The 19489-nt window shown below is 42.6% G+C and overlaps 1 protein-coding gene across 6 annotated transcripts in view; it reads left to right on the top strand.

Annotated features, from left to right (window-relative positions):
• LOC139361431 (disco-interacting protein 2 homolog C-like) overlaps window positions 1-19489 on the top strand; it is a 95671-nt gene that overhangs the window by 68123 nt on the left and 8059 nt on the right. For all 6 annotated transcript variants that reach the window (XM_071090025.1, XM_071090027.1, XM_071090024.1 and 3 more), the window contains one exon: window positions 10678-10804. In XM_071090025.1, the coding sequence (XP_070946126.1) occupies window positions 10678-10804 (127 nt within the window). The remainder of the gene's footprint in view (window positions 1-10677; window positions 10805-19489) is intronic.

Raw genomic sequence — 19489 nt, 5'->3', positions numbered from 1 at the left:
ACAGCAGTAACATCACCCTCGCCACAGCCAGGGAAGCTGGCTGGATAGCAAGAGGTTGGAAAAAATTCAAGTACTGTGTTTATAACTCTCATGACAGGGGCTGGATTTGGTGGCTCATGCCTGTAATCCCAGCACTTTGGGAAGCCCGGGAGGGAGGATCACTTGGGCCCAGGAGGTTGAGGCCAGCCTGGGCAACACAGCGAGACCCCATGTCTGCAAAAACTACATAGTCGGCCGGGTGCCATAGTGCCTGCCTGTGTTCCCAGCTACCTAGAAGGCTGAGGTGGGAGGATCACTTGGCCCCAGGGAGGTCAAGGCTGCGGTGAGCTATGATCACACCACTGCACTCCAGCACAGGTGACAGAGGCAGGCTTGTCTCAAGAAAAATTTGTTTTCAATCTCATGACAGATGTTTTCCCTGTCCCAACCTACTCCAAAATAGCTAGTGTTTTTGGCGCTTGCGTTTCAACTCCAAACGTATGAATGTTGCTTCAAGAAATTCTTGCTCTGCGTCCCATCTTTATGGTGGAACCAGCCAGGTGCCGTAACGTTACCGGATGCTTCTCCACATGGCCTCGTGTGCATCAGAGGAGACCTGGCCACTTGTTCAGCTTCACTGCGTCCAAGAGATTTCTGTGTGTGGCAGGACTGATCCTCACTACATACGGTTCGGATTCCTCGGGTGAGTGTCTGGAAGAAGACACGGTCTTGAGCTCACTGGCACGGCAAACACAGTTTGCAAGTGAAGGATGTCTGCTTCTCCGTGTCCAGAGCTGCCCCGTTGCTGATGAAGATTGTGAAGTTGGTCAAAAGAGAAGCAGCTGAGACAGCAGAAGGACCAGGAAGTACTGAGGGATGTGGGAGGGGAGAGCCTGTATTCCTTCCCCAACCTGCTGAATGTTAAAAATTTCCGAGATGCAGAGTTGGCCTTCCATGTTCATGGATTCTATAGCCCTGGATTCAGCCAAACTCAAAGTGAACATATTCAGAAGGAAAAGAATGTCCTAACCTGTTCTGAACATATGTAGAGTTTGCAATTTTCATTATTTTCTAAACAAGATAGTACAACACAGCACTCACATTGTTTGCGTTATTACGAGTAATGTAGAGATTGTAAGTACACGGGAGAGCACACGTGGATTCTATGCAAATGCTGCGCCATTTTCTATCGCGGACTTGAGCATCGCAGACTTTGGGATTCTGACCCTTGGAACCCGCTCCCACAGACACTGAGGGTGACTGTACTTTAACACGCTTTATTTATTTTTCTTTAAGAGACTCACTGGAAGAAAAACAGAATTTTTTCCACACAGACCAATGTTCAAAATCTTCAAATAGTTTTTAGGAGGAGGGAAAGGGTTTCAGGGTTTTTTTTTCATCTCCCAGTTCAAGCTATTGATAACACATTCCCTCACCTTGTAGTTAATTTGTGTGTGTGGTGAGAATACAGAAGATCCACTCTCTTACCCAGTTTCAGGCAGATGTTACATTGTTAACTGAATTTCAGGCAGATGGTATGTTGTGACTAATTGTAGTTACCACACTGTACATTCGGTCTCCAGAATTGACTAGCATTTCCCCATTTCCCCAATCCCAGTTCCTGCTAATCCCTATTCCACTCTTTCTACAAATGCTACTTTTTAAAGGAAAAGTTTGGCACATATAAGTGGATCATGCAGTATTTGTATTTCTGTGCCTGGTTTATTTCACTTAGCAAAATATCTTCCAGGTTGATCCATGTTTTTGCAAATGACAGAATGTCATTCTTTAAGGTGAATTGTACGCCTTGTGTCCATACACCACAATGTCTCTATCTGTTCATCCACTGACAGGTGTGTAGGTCAATTTCACGTCTAAGTGACTGTCAATAGCGCTGTGGTGGACGTGAGCATGCAGGCATCTCTCCATTAATGGTTCAATATTCCTTTGGATATTTACCCAGACGTGGGACTGATGGATCACAGAGTCCTGTTTCTAGTTTTGGAAGATGCTCCATACTAGTTCACAGCTGTGCTGCTTTGCACTCCCACCAATGGCGTGCAAGGGTTTCCTTTGCTCCACATCTGCCAACACTGCAGAATTTACATTCCTATATCCCTTGGGTTTCCTGGCGTGGGCACAGGTGGCCTGACCGCTTACTGCCACCTCTGAGTTATGCTTTCTCACGCTGCAGACAGACTGGCTGAGGAGCCTCTTGGATTACTTTGACTCTTGGGAGTTTTGACGTAAAAAGGCAACTGAGCAGTAAAGCTGTAGCTACTACGCAGCTGCTTAAATGATTCTGTAAAGACTTAAAGTCAGACTCTGGGTGAGGGAGTGTGTGCTTCTAAAACAGGAAGACAATGCTTGATGTGTTGTGGAAAGTGGAGGCTCTGTTGGCCCCCGTTCACTGCAGGCCTCTGGCTCTGGCATGAACACGCAGTGACCGTGAAGCTCTGATTACAGAGATGGGCTCCTCCTGGGGTTTAGGACTCTGGACTGCATGAGCTTTTGTGTTGACTGAGATTAGCCCACTTCTTTCTGCTGTCAAAGCGATTCCATCTTCAATGCCTTAGCAGTTTTGTTTCCTAAAAAGCACTTTCTGATGCCGAAGGGCACGTGGCACGTGGTACGTGGTACGTGGTTGTAACCACTCCCTGTGGCCTGGCATCCGAGATAGACCGTCCACTTCTCACCTAGGGGTGGTCCAGTGTGACTGTTCAGATCCTGGAAGTGACGTGGACGTTGGTTTCTTCTAGTTGTCGTCCTCCCCCTTCAGCAGGGCTGTGACATTCTCCCTGCTGGGGAGTCTGAAGCGTCTCCCGTAGTCAGGGGTGGGCTGGCACCGCTGGGCCAGGTGGTTATGCATTATGACTTTGTTGCCAGCAGTCTAGCCCTTTGGCAGGCGTCTGGGACTTGCTGAGGCTGTCATCTGTGAAACGAGGATGACAGTGCTCGTGGAATGCTTAAATGACATGGTTGTCTATAAAGTTTGCAGTAAGACCCCGACTTTGTAGGTGGATGATCGTCCTCCATCCTTTCCCCTGTCCCTCTGTCCTCATGCTCATGTTCCTTCCCAATCTGAAGAAAAATCTCCGAGGGGACCTCTCCCTCTGTCTGTCAGGGAGCAGGGGGTGGAGAGTGAGAGGCTTGCTCTCAAGCCATGAGGCCCACAGCAGGCGCCAGGCCATACCAGGTCCTCTTCTACATGTCAATCTCAATGTCTAGCTGGGAATAACGGTAGCTGGGTTGCATTGTCCCTACCTTGCCCCTTCTCCCTCCCCACAACACCAAAAAATGTAAATACAGCATCCAGTAAAACCAACTTACTGCTGAGGCCTGAGATCTGCAACATTGAGAATGTCATGGGAAAGGAAAGTAGCTGTGTTTAATAAGGCATAGTCTTCTCAGAGCTGTCTTTTTACAGGGTGGGACTTCTTTCCTTTTTGTGTGAAGGAGGGATTTCTAGCTCCCAGGACACACTGGAGAAATTATGCTTGCCCAAAGAGATTTTAGCAAGTTATGACAGCAGTTTTGTGTGAAATGGGTGTGTTTAAATCCCAGGCGGCTCCAGGACATGTGTGCTCCGTGGTCCTGCCGCTCTAGGAATCTGTGTCGTCCGCACCGGAGGATGAGGTGGGATGTGTCAACAGTCTAATCCTTTCGGGCTTTTTAGGTTTGGAAATTGGCAACAAATCCGTTGCTTCAAGGTATTTATAAAAGCAGCCATCACTGAGTGTGGCTGTGTGCCCAGGACCTAGTAGTTTGCTTTGTATATTTCGTCATATGTGACTCTCAGGGCAGCTCTCCAGTATTGCTCCCATTTTACAGACGATGCAAGGAGGAGGCTTCGAGGGATTTGAGAACTTACTCAGTGTGAGTAAGTGGCAGAGCTGGGATTCTGATGCCAAAGCCTGGACTCTTAATCCAGTTATTCTTCTGTTTCCCTGGAATGCAGGAACGTGGGGTGTTGCCAGTCCCTCGAAGCCTCCTGTCAGCGAGACGGAATCGCAGCTTGCAGAATTAAACGGAAAGAAAAACGAATGTTTCATTTTCATTATTTTAGGAAGGGGTGCTTGCAGAAGATGGAAACATACGGAATGGCTACGTAATGTGTGTACTGTGATGTTGAACTTTTAATAAACTCTTGCCAGAGACGGTATTTTTTATTTCTCCAACATCGTGTGACATACTACGTAGTTTATTGCCATTTTTAGTACTTTAAGAAATGTCGTTAAATAAATGTATTTTAGTTAACCAATTTACCTAACGCTATAAATGTAAGAAGTACCAACAAATTCTTTACTCACAATAGTGATCTATTCAATGCTGCATGAAGCTGATCCTGAATAATCCCTTCTCTTAATAGATGGATGCTTTTGGGTTCTTAAAGGCCTAAAGGGAATGAGCCATAAACAGCCACAGCAGAGAGAAAAGAGGAGAAAGATCTGCCTCTTTTGGGGTCACCAAATGCACCTCTATCAACTTATTGCCTCTCAGCTCCACATTCACCCTTTATTACCTTCTTCAGAAACCATGGATCTGAGTCCTGCAAATTCTGTTCAGTTGTGTTGGTGAAGTGTGGCAGAGGCATGTCGGGACAGTGGTTTCACTTCTTAGTCCCAGGGCCGTGCACACACGCTCTAGCAGGTCTTGCTTCTGCTGGAGTTTCTGGCCCCTGTGTTGCATGGCAGCAGCAGCTCACCCCCAGCCCTGACAGCTTTGTAGGAGCTTCTCCAGCAAGAGCCCTCCCTGCCTGAGACAGCTGCAGGCCACTGGTCTCCATGGAGCCCCCTTGCTGTGTCTGCCCCAACAGCCCCGAGTCCAGCAGTACCCATTTCGTTCCCTCATCCCCTTCTCACTCAGTATTTATGCACCTGCTTTTTGTCTCTGTTGTGATAAGACATTAATGCTGCTTTAGGATCCCAAGCTAAAATCAGTATCTTTATTTTTTTGAGGTGGAGTCTGGCTGTGTCACCCAGGCTGGAGTGCAGTGGCCTGATCTCGGCTCACTACAAGCTCCGCCTCCTGGGTTGACACCATTCTCCTGCCTCAGCCTCCTGAGTAGCTGGGACTACAGGCACCCGCCACCATGCCTGACTAATTTTTGGCATTTTTAGTAGAGACCGGGTTTCACCATGTTAGCCAGGTTGGTCCCGATCTCCTGACCCTTGTGATCCGCCTCCCTCAGCCTCCCAAAGTGCTGGGATTACAGGCTTGAGGCACCGCACCAGGGCTAAAATCATTTTCTCTTTACGTGAAATTGCAAGCCTTTACTTCTCGGCCTCTCCGTAGCTAGAAACATCCTTGACCATTTTCGATGCTTATCCTCAAAGATACTTAGAAATACTAGAAAGTCACTGCTCTCTGTCTTAACTGCTGAGCTTCCAGATGATTTTCTCCTATCTTTTTAAGCATTTGCATTTCAGGCATTTGCTGGAGTCCGTGACACTGTCTGTGTGTCCAGCATGACCAGCGAATCTTGTCACTCTCGTGCCGTCCGCATACATGTCTGTTGACTCCTCTGCAATCCTGCTTGGTACCTTTACCCCGGATGTTTCCGTTTCTCATGGTTTCCAGTCCATGACCTCTCATCTGATGTCTCGTTGACGTGGCTGGGTAAAACTGTATTCAGGGCATTTGTAATTAAGGCTTTGGAGGGCACTTGGTCAGATGCTTTCATGGATTTCTGATGCTGCACAGGTGCTGGCTTTCATCTAGTGGCTCATTTTGTGAAAAGGATGTTGTGTTTTCAAGGGAATATTTGTTTTATAGCAACCTGTTTACCCATGTTATATTTTCCTAAAAGTTCTTCATCTTCTGAGCTCTTCTCAGAATGATCTGGATTTTATGCAGAGCTTTGTAAACGTCTTTGTTCTCAGCTCATACCCTTTCCAGCACTGTGTGCTCATCCAACACTGCCCCCTTCCTCGCACCCAGGCCTCAGACTGGCCAGGACTCCCTGTGACCCGCTGGCATTGGCTCTCATGGGAGATGGGTCCATCCTGCTCCCTGTGTCCGGTGTTCGGATCTCTCCCCTCACGTGTGGGATTTGGGCCACTGGCCAGTGGACATGCTGCCTTTTAAGCTTTTAAGCTGGATGTCATAGGAGAAGACCTCCCCAGTAGCTGCATTGGGGTGTTTTCTCTGCAGCAGGGCACTAGCAAAGCACCTGGCTGTGCTGAGGATGCAGGAGGAGCAGCGAGTGGAACAGGGGGGCCATCGTGGCATGCGTTGCCTTCTTGTCCCCTCCAGGTGTCACGTTGGGAAAAGTCTGTCCATAAAGTGCTGCCCACTTAATCGTTCTTTTAGGTGTTCGTGGTTGGATGCTGCTTTCTGCCTTGGATATTTTGAGTTGGACGGGAATTATTAAACACAGCAACAACTTAGCACATGGAGGGGTTAGCATGCTCTAAGGGTCTGTGCTAAGACTCCACCATACAATGTGGGGAGGCTATCCTGTTATTGTTCCTCGTCTTAACATTGTTCAGTGTAGAGTCTGACAGAATCTTCAGGGGTGCTGTTTATAGATGTTTTGAAGTGTCACCGTGCCACCGATTTCAGGTTAAAATAGAATGTGGACATGTTTTCACAATAGTTTTTAATTACTCTGCTAGTTTGTGTTGCTGTCTTTTGCTGTGCAGTCCACAGTCTGACGTCTTTGTGGTCCCCACGTTTCCCTCCTGCTCGTATTACCCGATCCTACGGGTCAGCTGTGAGGAAACCACTCTCCGTCCTCATCTGGAGTGGCTTCGAGCTGGGTGTGCTGGTCTCCTTCTGGGCTAAAGTGTTCTTCTGTTACTGTTTTCTCTGTTTTTTGACCAAATTTAGCAGACTTGTGTATGGTGCAAAGACTTTTAAAAATGTCTTTTGCCTTAATGAAAAAAACCACCTGCATTGCTTTAAAATGAACCTTTCCTGTGTCTCCAACCTTCCCCATAGATTGCTCTGTGTCAGAAACTCGGTGGTGTGTGCGCTTCCTGGCCTCATTCCGTCAAGCACTGTAACCTCTGATTGCAAAAGTGACTGCACTCAAGCAAAAAACTTTGCAAATGTTGAAAAGAATGAATAAAAACAATATATTGTTCTCTTGTCATCCTGAAATGGCTACTCCTAATATTTTGATGTAGTTCTTTCAATTCTTTTTAAGTAAAGTTACTTCTAACACAAGCACTTTAATTGTATTGATCAAATTATATTCAGGAAATAAGGAGAAATTAAAAAGAATATCCAGTTTGGGGCAAAAAGGAAGACGACATAGAAAGAGGCTGTAAAACCCCCTGCAACGTGAAAAGCTGGGTTGTGGTGGATGTGGTTTTGCTTTTACCGCGAGAGACCACATGATTCTACTTGGCACTGAAGGGCAATAAGATAATACCCTGTGTGTGTTCCGGTGGCCGTATAAACCGAGCCGCATGTCCTCTTTCGAAGCAGAGAAAGCATGAGGTTTGAGGTAGTGGTTTGGTAACTTTTGGAAAGTCTGTTTGTAGGACTGCACTGCAGAGATTAGGTCAGTGTGAAGTAGATTTGAATGATGTTCAGGCCTTGGGAGCTTTCTACACTGGGTGTACGCCTGTTCTGGATGTGGTGTAGAAGGAACAGGACTGGGAGGGTTTCTTGCTTCCCAGTCATAGAAATGCCTGCCATTATCACTGTTTGTTGTCTCTCAGGAAGCTATTTCGGGAAGGAAGTGTCCATTCCAAGGCTGCTGGTTGGCCTGTCGTCACCCTGGGGGTCTTTGTGTGGGTCACGGGAGCCGTGACTGCTCACGCGTGGAGCTCTATCTCTCTCGCTGCTGCACCGGTGGACAGCTGATCAGCAACACAGTGTGTGTCCCAGTGGCCTTTGAGAAGAATTCTTTGCATTATTCTTATACAAGGTCCTTTTTCCTTTCAATGTCAACATCGTGTCTTCTAGCCAAGCGATATGTTCTTGCAGAAACAGGAAGTGTGGCCCAAGTGAGAAATGAGGGAATTGATCCATTACTGCTATCAGTTTTCATATAGTTGAGCCATTGTAATTTATACATAAACATGTTAAATCTGTAGAAGTGAGTCACGGTGCCAGATCCTCACAAATGCCGAATGTCTATGTGGGACCTTATACCAGTATAAGCTGGCGGCTCCTGACAGATGTAGACAGGGACAGAAGTGCCTGTGGATGGGTGTGGGTGTACATGCGTGTACATGCGTGTTGTGTGTTCTGCTTGCCGGCAACGCCCAGCGGCACCCGGTGCCCGGTCTTAGCTTCCAAACACCGTTCTTCACTAGAAGGAGCCCTGGTCCAAGGGCTGGGGAATCAGGTATCAGATCTGGAACCAGTTGAGCAACAAAACAAACCATTTTAACTGTGAATTATAACCTACCAAGCCAGACTCCATGAGTACATATGAACATATATAAATGAATGCTGAAAGATGAAATAAATATTTTTCAGTGAATATGGCAGATCTAATGATTTAGAAGGAATGACAGGAAATCAGTGGATGATAAAACTAGTAGTGAAGAATTCATGGAAAAGAGAATATATATGCACATAAGGTCGTGGTGCCTCCTCCCAAATCTTAATTTCAACGTGAGAAGTAGCGTCTTTGCTTTGAAGGAACTTAAGCACCACCTTCACTGAGTTACTGATGTTAACATTGTCACACAGAACAGACTTGCGGTGTCCCTCCTAAAATGCATACTCTTGAGTCTAGTCTGGAAGATACATAACTGACCTGTATTCTTTCACATTTCCAATTTCAAGAAACACAAAACCTGAGAAACTTGGATGCTGGACGGGTAAAAATCACATGACAAATCAATTCATGATCCTGGATTGGATCGAAAAAGAGGAAGACAAAGTAAGAAAATTATGGAGACAGTTGACAGCATTTGAAAGTGAACTTTGTATATGACATTTAAATTTCCCGATCTTGAGGAAAATGAATGTGAGAGCATATCCTTGTGTTTAGGAAATACATTGTAACATTTAGGTATGGAGGGACATAGTATCTGAAATTTATTTTCATTTGACTTAGAAAATTCATGGGGGAGGGAGGAAAGCAGTGTGATGTAAGATAGGAGCAGCTGGGCCTAAGTTGAGCCTGGTAAGTTATGTGGGAATTCACTACGCTGGTCTTGCAGATTTTCTGTGTCTTTGAAATTACATTCAAAAAGTTTAAAACGGAGAATATGCAAAACAAAAAGCGATTTGTGCAAGTGAGTGGACTGTCACCTCATTGATCCCTTCAGTTTTTGGCCATGAGCCAAGTCAGTCACACAGTGGTTTATGACCTGGGAATTAGAAATAGTGGCCAGATGACCAGGCTCTATATCTAGTTAGGGAGAGTAGTGTGTACAAAGGCTGACCAAGACCAAGCAGTGCGATGAGCTGCCTGTGGGTTTGATGTTGTGGGTCTGGGTCCTGTCTCAGGTGGCAGCTTGGGGGGTTTAAGCCAGAAAGCCACGTCCGATTCCCTTTCAGTGGGATCATTCTCACAGCTTCAGAGAAAACTGCCCCAACCCGTCTTCACTCACGCTGGCCATTTTTGGTGGTGATGGTGTTTTTATTCTGCTAACACCGTTCTCACTGACAGTTTAGGGCCTTTGAGCGGGCTTTTCCCTGTGTCTCAAAGATTCTCGTCTTGACAGCCAGTATGGTTCATTCCTGTTGTTCTGATTTTGTGTTAAGAAGGTTCTTCCCTAGCTTCACAATTTGGAGTTGCCACTGCATCTGTCTCTGCTTTAATTCCCTACCCCATCTATCACCTGTCTCCTCCCTTAAGAAGTGGCCAGCGTGAGATGCCATGAGACTGTCTGCCTTATCACCGCTGCGACCCCAGCCCGTAGGGACTTACAGAAAAGGCATTCAGTGAATGTGTGGAATTAATGTAATGGGTTAATAGCCACAAAATGTCTTCACCCACAAAATGGGTTGTTTTAGTCCATTTCCATGATGCTGATAAAGACATACCCGAAACTGGGAAGAAAAAGATTTAGTTGGCCTTGCAGTTCCGCATGTCTGCGGAGGCCTCAGAATCATGTTGGGAGGCGAAAGGCACTTCTTACATGTCAGCAGCAAGAGAAAACGAGGTAGAAGCAAAAGCGGAAACCCCTGATAAACCATCAGATCTCATGAGACTTATTCACTATCACAAGAATAGCACAGGAAAGATGGGCCCCAGTGATTCAATTACCTCTCCCTAGGTCCCTCCCACAATACATGGGGATTCTGGGATGTAGAATTCAAGTTGAGATTTGGGTGGGGACACAGCCGAACCATATCCATAGCCAACACAGTCCTGGCCCATGGCTGGTGTTGAGCTGAGCTGCGACCGTGGCTGTGTGAGTTTTGGGTGTGAGGCGTGCACACGCCTCTCAGCGGTACAGTGAAAGGATTTGGAGGCTCAAACGTGTGACCTAAAAGAATCTCCAAAGATCAAGGTCCATTCACCCTAAAAAGAAAAATCTCAGCGCAGTTTAGAGCCAGTGTTTGCTTTTGGATATGGATTCTACAGTCATAAAATGAATAAATAAAAGTCTGTAAATAAATTTTAATGTCTTTACTGGGATTGTAAACACTGATTTTCTTTCCTCACCCACCCATCTGTTGGTGAGTATCGGATGGATGAACCGGGCTGCGGGGACAGAGAGGAGGGTGCAGCTTGGCCTCTGGGACCTCAGCTGAGCACTGAGTGAGCTGTCTCCGTTTCAGACATCCACACGGAAGTTGTCCAGGCGGCTCTGGCCAAGCCCAAAGAGCAGAAGATGGCCGGTGCCTATGCCTTCCAAACGCAGGTCCCTGGTCATGCAGACCTCCATGGACGCCTACACCCCTCCAGGTAAGGGACACGCTCCCCGACGCTGCCTCCTGAACATGCTGGGTGCCTCAGAATTGACCACTAGCCCAGTAGTCGAGTTTTTGCCTTCAAAAGTGGGTGCAGGATGGGAGCTCTCCACAGATCCACACCAGCAGCGAATCAATCCAAGCCTGCCCATGTCACGATGACCCAGCAGTGCCTGTACTACTTGTTAAAACAAGAGCTGGAAAGCTTCAGAGGAAGGTTAGGGATCCTGAGTGTGCTCAACATGTTACCTACAATGTGTAATACTCAGCAAATAATCACTGCATACACAGACAAAGAGGAGGTAGAATCTGTGGTCAAGAAAAAGGCAGTAAAAAGTGCACACACATGCAGGGTGGTCTCTGTCACTCACCACATGAGACGGCTGAGCACATAAAGTGCGCCCGGTCTGAAGTGGACTTGCTGCGTGAAAGACATGCCAGTTAATATAAAAAACAGAAAATATTGTATTTGTATTTTTTTTTTTTTTTGAGACGGAGTTTCGTTCTGTTGCCCAGGCTAGAGTGCAGTGGCGCGATCTCGGCTCACTGCAATCTCCGCCTCCCAGGTTCATGCCGTTCTCCTGCCTCAGCCTCCCAAGTAGCTGCCCTCTGCCACGCCTGGCTAATTTTTTGTATTTTTAGTAGAGACGGGGTTTCACCGTGTTAGCCAGGATGGTCTCGATCTCCTGATCTCGTGATCCACCCGCCTCAGCCTCCCAAAGTGCTGGGATTACAGATGTGAGCCACCTCACCTGGCCTATTTGTATTTCTTATTGAAAGTATAGTATGAGCATTTCAAGTTAAAAATATACTAGTAAAATTAATTGTACCTGTTTATATGAGGCTACAAGGAAGGTTTCAAGTTCTATAACAGGACTCATAATTCTGTTGGAAAGTGCCCGTCTAGATGTCTGATACAACAGAAGACCGAGTTTTTAAATCTATAATTATAAATATTTAGGGAATCAAATTACAACGTGTCAAAGAATGAAAATATTTTAATTCTTGAGCCAGAGGAAGGGAAGACACTTTTTACTATAATGGAGTTGGGGAATTTCAGGTTCCATACTTGATAATCTTGAGAATTGTCACTCCTTCCTCACAGGTAAAAAGCTGAGCAAACTGAAAAATCAGCAGTTCTTCTTAAACCTGCACGAGACCTGAGGTCACAGGCAAGCCACTGTCCGTAGATTGGCTGGACAGGTAAAGCAGATGAATCACCATACACTGGAGCACAATGCTCCAAGGAACCCACACTGGGATTGGAAAACCTGAACTGGAATTGACAAATTGCTGCAGTGAGGTGCGGCCACGTCTGAGAGTTAAAACCTCCAGGAGGCCTGTGCATATGGGTCTCATGCTTTTGTGAGTTGTATCATCAGAAGTTCAACCAGGTTCGCGAAGTAAACATCACAGAAAAATCCCTTCATACTTACTACAGGGGAAAGAGAATAGGAATCATTTTTCAATATGCAGGTGCACTCTTCACTAGGTCTACCTTCCAGAGAAGCTAGTTAACTAGAGACTCACCTGGTGGGATTTTATCAGAGCCTTCTGACCTGGGGGAAAGGGAAATACCCAATTCCAACCTCTAGAACTGAAAAGCAAAAAAGAACAGAGTATCCAAGCACTATGGGACTTCCACAGAGGCAGAAAATATGCATAACGGTAATACAAGGGGGAAGAAAGAGGAACAGAAGAAATATTTGTAACAGTAATAGCTGAATTTCCTCAGATTAATGCCAGACACCAAACCATAGATCCAGGGAGCTCAAGAAACACCAAGAAGGATAAATGTAAAAACGAGGACCACAAAAACAAAACAAAAATAAACTCTACTTGGGCATAAAATATTCAAACTATGGTGAATCAAAGATTAAAAAGCAAAGAAACTAGAGTAATCTCCTTCCCTATGGAGGATCAAAGATAAGAATTATATTCAACTTCCCCTCAAAGACCATGAAAGCAAGAAATGGAGTGAAGTATTTAAACTATTGAGAGGAAAAAAATTCCATTAACCTAGAAGTCTATACTCTGTGAAATTATCTTTCAAAAGTGGAGAAAAAGTAAAGACCTTCTCCGGCAAAAATTGCAAAATTTGTTGCCGGTAGACCTGCCGTGCAAAAACTGTTCAAAGTTCTTTAGAGAAAATAGTAGAGGTCAGTAACTCAGCTGTACATAAGGAAAGGAAGAGCACAGTCTGTTTACAGGGGCTCACACCTGTCATCCTAACACTCTGGGAGGCAAAGATGGGAGAACAGCTGGAGGCCGCTTAGTTTAGACCAGCCTGGGCATCGTAGTGAGACTCTGTCTCATTTAAAAAAAAAAGCCAAACGTAGTGGCCGACACCTATAGTGCCAGCTACTTTTGAGAGGCTGAGACGGGTCACTTCTTGAACCCAGGATCCCGTTCAAGGCTGCGGTGAGTTATAATGATGCTACTCCACTCCAGTCTGGGCAACAGAGCAAGACCTTGTCTGTTTAAAAAAATAAATAGAAAAACAAAAAGCATCAAAGAAGAAATAGTGAAGGTAGTAGAAAATCTTTCATTTTTATTAATAGATCTAACATAACAGTTCATTCATAATAGCGACAGTATATTACATGCTTATGTATATGTCATATACACACACTTAAATATAAGGGAAATGAAGGAGAGCAGTGATGCCCAAGGGATGGAGGGATGGGAGAGAGCAATTAGGAATTAGGATTATTTTGTTATTATAGTGTGCTTGCATTATCAAGAAACCAGTGTAGTGTCGTTTGAAAGTGGACTTGGGTTACTTGTAAATTTATATTGCAAATTCCAAGGCAGCCACTTTAAAAAAAAAAAAAAAAGAGTAACTGATATGCTAAAAAAGGAAAGAAAATAAATCATAGAAAATGCCCAATTAAGACCACAAGGAAAAAAAAACAAGGGCAACAAATAGAAAATAGTAACAAATATGGTAGATGTTAATTCAACTGTATATCATTACTTTCAGTGTCAGTCCAAATGCACCAAACTATATATTGTCTATAAGAAATCCACTTTAGATATAAAGACATACATATAGATCAACAGTAAAGGGATGGAAAAAGATACAAATGTTAACGCTAATTTTTTTGTGTGCAATGGCCTGATCTCATCTCACTGCAACCTCTGCCTCCTAGGTTCAAGTGATTCTCCCTCAGCCTCCTGAGTAGCTGGGATTACAGGCATTTGTCATCATGCCTGGGTGATTGGTTTTTTTTTTTTCCTATTTTTGTATAGATGGGATTTCACCATGTTGGCCAGGCCGGTGTTGAACTCCTGACCTCAGGTGATCATCCCGCCTTGGCCTCCTAAAGTGCTGAGATTACAGGCATGAGCCACCACACCCGGCCAACACTCATTTTGGATAATGGAAGTGGTGATATTAATTTCAGACAGAGTCGGCTTTACATCAAGGAAAGTTACCAGAGATAACTATTATGAAATAAAGGGATCAATTCTCCAAGAAGATATAACAATCCTGAAATGTATTTTTGCTAACAAAGCATCAGAATGCCAAAACAAAAACTGATACACTTCCAGGAGAAGTAATTAACCCACTATTATAGTTGGAGACGTTAACACCCCTTTATCAGAAATGGACCAATTCGGTAGCCAGAAAATCAGTAAGGACAAAATTGAAATCGGCATCCTCAGTCAACTGTATATAACTGACGTTTATAGACTATTTCCTCCAACAACAACAACAGAATACACAACATTCACCAAGACAATACCATGTTGTGGTCCATAAAACACACCTTAACAAATTTAAAAAAATAGGAATCAAACAAGTATGTTCTCAACCACAGTAAAGTAGAAATCAATAATAGATGAAGAGAAAATATATTAGGATATTAAAAAATACACTTATACATAATACATTGCTCAAGGAAGAAATCTGAAGATTTCTTCGAATTTTTGAAGTAAATGAAAATGAAAACTTGTTAAAAATTTGTGAGCTGCAATGACAGTAATGTTTTTAGGGAAATTTATAGATTTTAAATGCATACGTTAAAAAAAACAAGATCTAAAATCAATCAGCTTCCACCTTCGAAAACTAGAAAAAGAACATCCAATTAAATTCTGAGCAGGAGACAAATAATGAAAGAGCAGAAATCAATACATTGAAAACAGAATATCAGTAGAGAAAAATCAATGAAACCAAAAGCTGGTTCTTTGAGAGAAAATCTGTAAGCCTCTAACAAGAAAAAATAAAATACAGCAGATAAATTACCAATATCAGAAATGAAATAAGGGACATAACTACAGATCCCATGGACATTAAAAGGATAATAAAAATTATGAACAACTCTATGGCCACAAATTTGATAACGTGGATGAAATGAACCAATTTCTTTAAAGACAGAATCTGCCAAAATTTGAACAGGAAGAAACGATCTGTATAGGCCTTTATCTGTTAAATTGAATCAGTGGTTAATAACCTTTCAAAACAGGAAGTGCCAGGCCCAGATGGGTTCACTGGTGAATTCTACCAAATATCTAAGAAGAAATTATACCAATTATCTACAATCTCTTTCAGAACATAGAAGCTGAGGAATGCTTCTTAACTCATTCTATAGAGCCAGCATCATTTTAATATCAAATACCATTTTAATAACAAAATATTACAAGAAAACTACAGAACATCTCTCATGAACATAGATGCAGTAATCTTCAATAAAATATTAGCAAATTAAATCTAACAAAAATTGTGCACTAAAACCACATGGAATGTCACATATCCAAAGCTGGTTTAACATTGAAAAGCCAATTAACGTAATTCATCACATTAATGGGTCAAAGACTAACAGATGCCTCATCTAAGAAGATATAGAGATGGCAAATCGACGTATGAAATCATGCTTCACATCATGTGTCATAGAGAAATGCAGATTAAAGCAACAGTAAGATATCACTACGCCAGAATCCAGAACACTATCAACACCAAAGCCTGTGAAGACGTGGAGCTGTGGGAATTGTCTCTCAATCATTGCTGGTCTTAATGCAAAATAGAACGGCCTTTAGGAAGACAGATTGGTGGTTTCTTACAAAACTAAATATACTCTCACCATATGATAAAGCAATTAGATTCCTTGGCATTTGCTCAAAGCAGTTGAAAACTTATGTCTACACACAAAGCCTGCACGTAGATATTTAGAGCAGCCTTATTCATAGTTGCCAAAACTTGGAAGCAACCACAGTGCCCCTCAGTAGGTGAATGTATAAGTGAGCTGTGGTACATCCAGACAATGGGATATTATTTGAGGCTGAAAATAAATGAGCTATCCATAAAAAGACACGGAGGAAACTTAAAGGGCATATTGCTAAGTGAAAGAACCAATCTGAAAAGGTTGTTGTATGATTCCAGCTTTACAACATCCTGGAAAAGGCAAGACTATGGAGACTGTAAGATCAGTGGTTGCCAGGGGGAGGCAGGGATGAATAGGCAGAGCAGGAGAATTTTTAATATCATGTGATCTCTGTATGATACTGTAATGGTGGATACATATTATGCATTTGTCCAGACCCATATATTGTACAACACGAAGAATGAACCCTGATGTGAATGATGGAGTTGGAGTGGTAATGATGTTTCACTGTAGAAGTATCAGTTGTGACAAATGTACCAGTCTGGTAGGCAATGTCGATGATAGGAGATGGTGTACCTATATAGGGTATACATGAGACATCACTGTAAAGCTGGAAAATATGACACTGAGATGAAATGGCGCTGATGGGCTTAACAGGTTGGAGAAGGAAGATGAAAAGGAATTAACCAAGGTGAAGCCCAGAGAAACAAAATGAAAGAAAAGCCAACAGAACCTCAAGCTCCTGTGATATGTCAATATACTTGTAATACAAGAAGGAAAAGAGAGAGAAGAGCAGGAACCTTTGAAAAAAAGGAGTCCAAATTTTCTCAGATTGATGTCAAACCACCTGTGTCCGGCCCTGAGAAGTTCAGTGAATTCCAAGCAGAACAAGTATAACAAAAATCACATCCACGTTCATGATAGCCAAAGTACTGAAATCCCAAGATGAAGAGGAGATCCCGAAAGGACTCAGAAGAAAAAGACACGTGACACACCAGAGAAGCATTTGAACAACGCGTGACTTCTGTGAAGACACAGTGGAGACCAGAAGACCATGGAAAGACATTTTTTAAAGCACTAAAAGCAGGAGAAAGGCCTGTCAACTCATATCCAGGGAAAATCTCCTTTATAAACGGGTGAAACAACACATTCCCAAACATGAAAGCTGAGAGAATGTGTTATCAGCAGAACTACACTATAAACGTGCTAAAGAATGTACTTGGCTGATTGCAAACGATATCAGATGAAAGGTTAGCTCTATGAAAAAGAACCCTAGAAATCATAACAGTGCGCTCTAAATTTTGTAGCATATAAAATCATAGAATATTTTACTCTATGATTTTATGGCTTTTGTTTTTTAATGATCTTACAATTTTATGATATAAAATCATAAATTGTACATGCTTCTCTATGCCTCCTTTACCTGTTTTGAAGTCCTTGCTGTACCATCCATCGGTAGTTTATTCCTTAATATTTATTCATATTCTATTTGATAGATATGATACATTCTGTTTATTCATTTACCAGTTGGTTATTCATTGTTTCCAGTATTCAGCTGCTGTCGACATTTAGGTACATATCTTTGTGTATGCATATAATTTCCTTTATCTGAAGTGGATGCCAAGTAGCATGATTGAGTCTTATTGTAAGTTTAGGTTTAGCTTTTTAAAAACTGCCAAATTATTTACAAAATAACTGCACCATTTCACACTTCCACCAGCAGCATATGCGCATCCCAGTTTCTCCACATCATCACCACCGATAGTTATTGTTGATGTTTTGATTTTTACCATTCTAATTGATGTGAAATGGTATATCATTGTGTATTTACTTTGCAACAATGAATGATGCTAAGCATTTTTAATGTGCTTATTAGCTTTTAATGTGCTAATTCCTATCCATAGCCATTTGTATATATTGGTAAAATGTTCAGGCTTTTTGCTCACGTTTTAAATGGGTTGGTTGTCGTCTTATGGGTTATAGGTGCCTTATACAATCTGAATATAAGACTTTTACAGATGTAACGTTTCTCAGTGAAAGAACAAACTATTATGTAGCAGACAGAACAAAGCCTTTCCCCCAAGATACCCAGGTCCTATTCCACGGAACTTATGAACCTGTTGCCTGAAGTGGCAAAAGGGATTTTGCAGCTGATTAATTTAAGATCTTGAGATGGGACCATTATCCTGGTTTAAGTCGGTAGACCCACTGTAATCAAGAAGGTTCTTACAAGAGAAAAGAACTGGAGACTGGAGTGATGCCCTTTAAAGATGAAGAGGGGCCAGGAGTCAGGGACACAGGTGGCCTCTAGAAGTTGGGAAAGGTAAAGAAATGGATTTTCCTTTGACGCCTCCAGAAGGAACGTAGTTCTGCTGACACTTAGATTTTACACTTTTGTCTTCTCCATCAGTAGGATAATAGATTCGTGTCTTGTTATAAGCCCCTAAGATCAAGGTAATTTGTTACATTAGCTATAGGGAGATAATCATCCTTTAAAACTTCAGTTTTCTGTTTTAATGAAGTCCATTTTACTGATTTTTATGGATTGTGTTATTGGAAGTTTTAGAAGTCTCATGGTCTTACTGTTCTTTCCTTTAGGTCTGTGATCCATTTGGAGTTAATTTTTGTGTGTGCAGTAGGGATCTAAGTGGGATTTTTATTTGTTTTGGTTTGGTTTGGGGGATTTTTTTTCCCACGCTTTTTCTTTTTGGTGTGTGGGTACCCAGTTGCCCCAGCAACATTTGTTGAAAAAACAAACTACCTTTCTCTTACTGAATTGTCTTGAGACCTTTGTCAAAAATAAATTAACCATAAATATAAGGCTTTATTTCTGAGTTTAATTCTGTTCCTTTGATGTACGTGTCTATTTTTGTGCTAATACCACTGCCTTGATAACCATGACTTTATGTTAAGTTTTGCAATCAGATAGTGAAGTCCTCCAACTTTGTTTTCCTTTTTCAAAATGATTTTGGCTATTGTAGGTCCTTTATATTTCCAGATAAAATTGAGAATAAGTTTTCCATTTCACACACAGCCTTCTGGGATTTTATTAGGCAGTGCCTTGAATTAATGGAACAGTTTGGGAAGAATTGTCTTGATAATGCTGAGTTTTCCAATTCACGATCATGAATCTGCCTCCATTTATTTAGTTTCCATTTATTTGGATCTTTAATTTCTCTCAGTAATGTTTTATAGTTGTCATTGTGCGCCTTTTTGTTAGAAGTTCAGCTGAGTATTTCATGCTTTTGATGCTATTGTGAATGGAACGATTTTCTTAATTTTATTTTCAGGTTGTTTATTGCTAGTGTATGTATATCTTTATCTTCTGTGACCTCATCAAACTTTGTTTTAGTAATGCAAACATTTTTGGTGTATTTCTTGCCATTTTCTACATCTCAAGGTCTTGTCATCTATGAATAAAGACACTTTTATTCCTTTCTAATCGGAATGTCTTTACTACTAAATTTGTTAAATTATTTCTCCAGCTAGAACCTACCAGATAATGTTGAATAATAGTGGCAAGAGGGGACATCTTTGTCTTGTTCTCCATCTTAGGGAAAATGCATTCTATTGTT

This window comes from Macaca nemestrina, unplaced genomic scaffold (genome assembly GCF_043159975.1).
Source record: "Macaca nemestrina isolate mMacNem1 unplaced genomic scaffold, mMacNem.hap1 Scaffold_49, whole genome shotgun sequence".
NCBI lineage: Eukaryota > Metazoa > Chordata > Mammalia > Primates > Cercopithecidae > Macaca > Macaca nemestrina.
The sequence above is the reverse complement of the archived record's forward strand: the minus strand, read 5'-3'. Positions and strand labels throughout refer to the sequence as shown.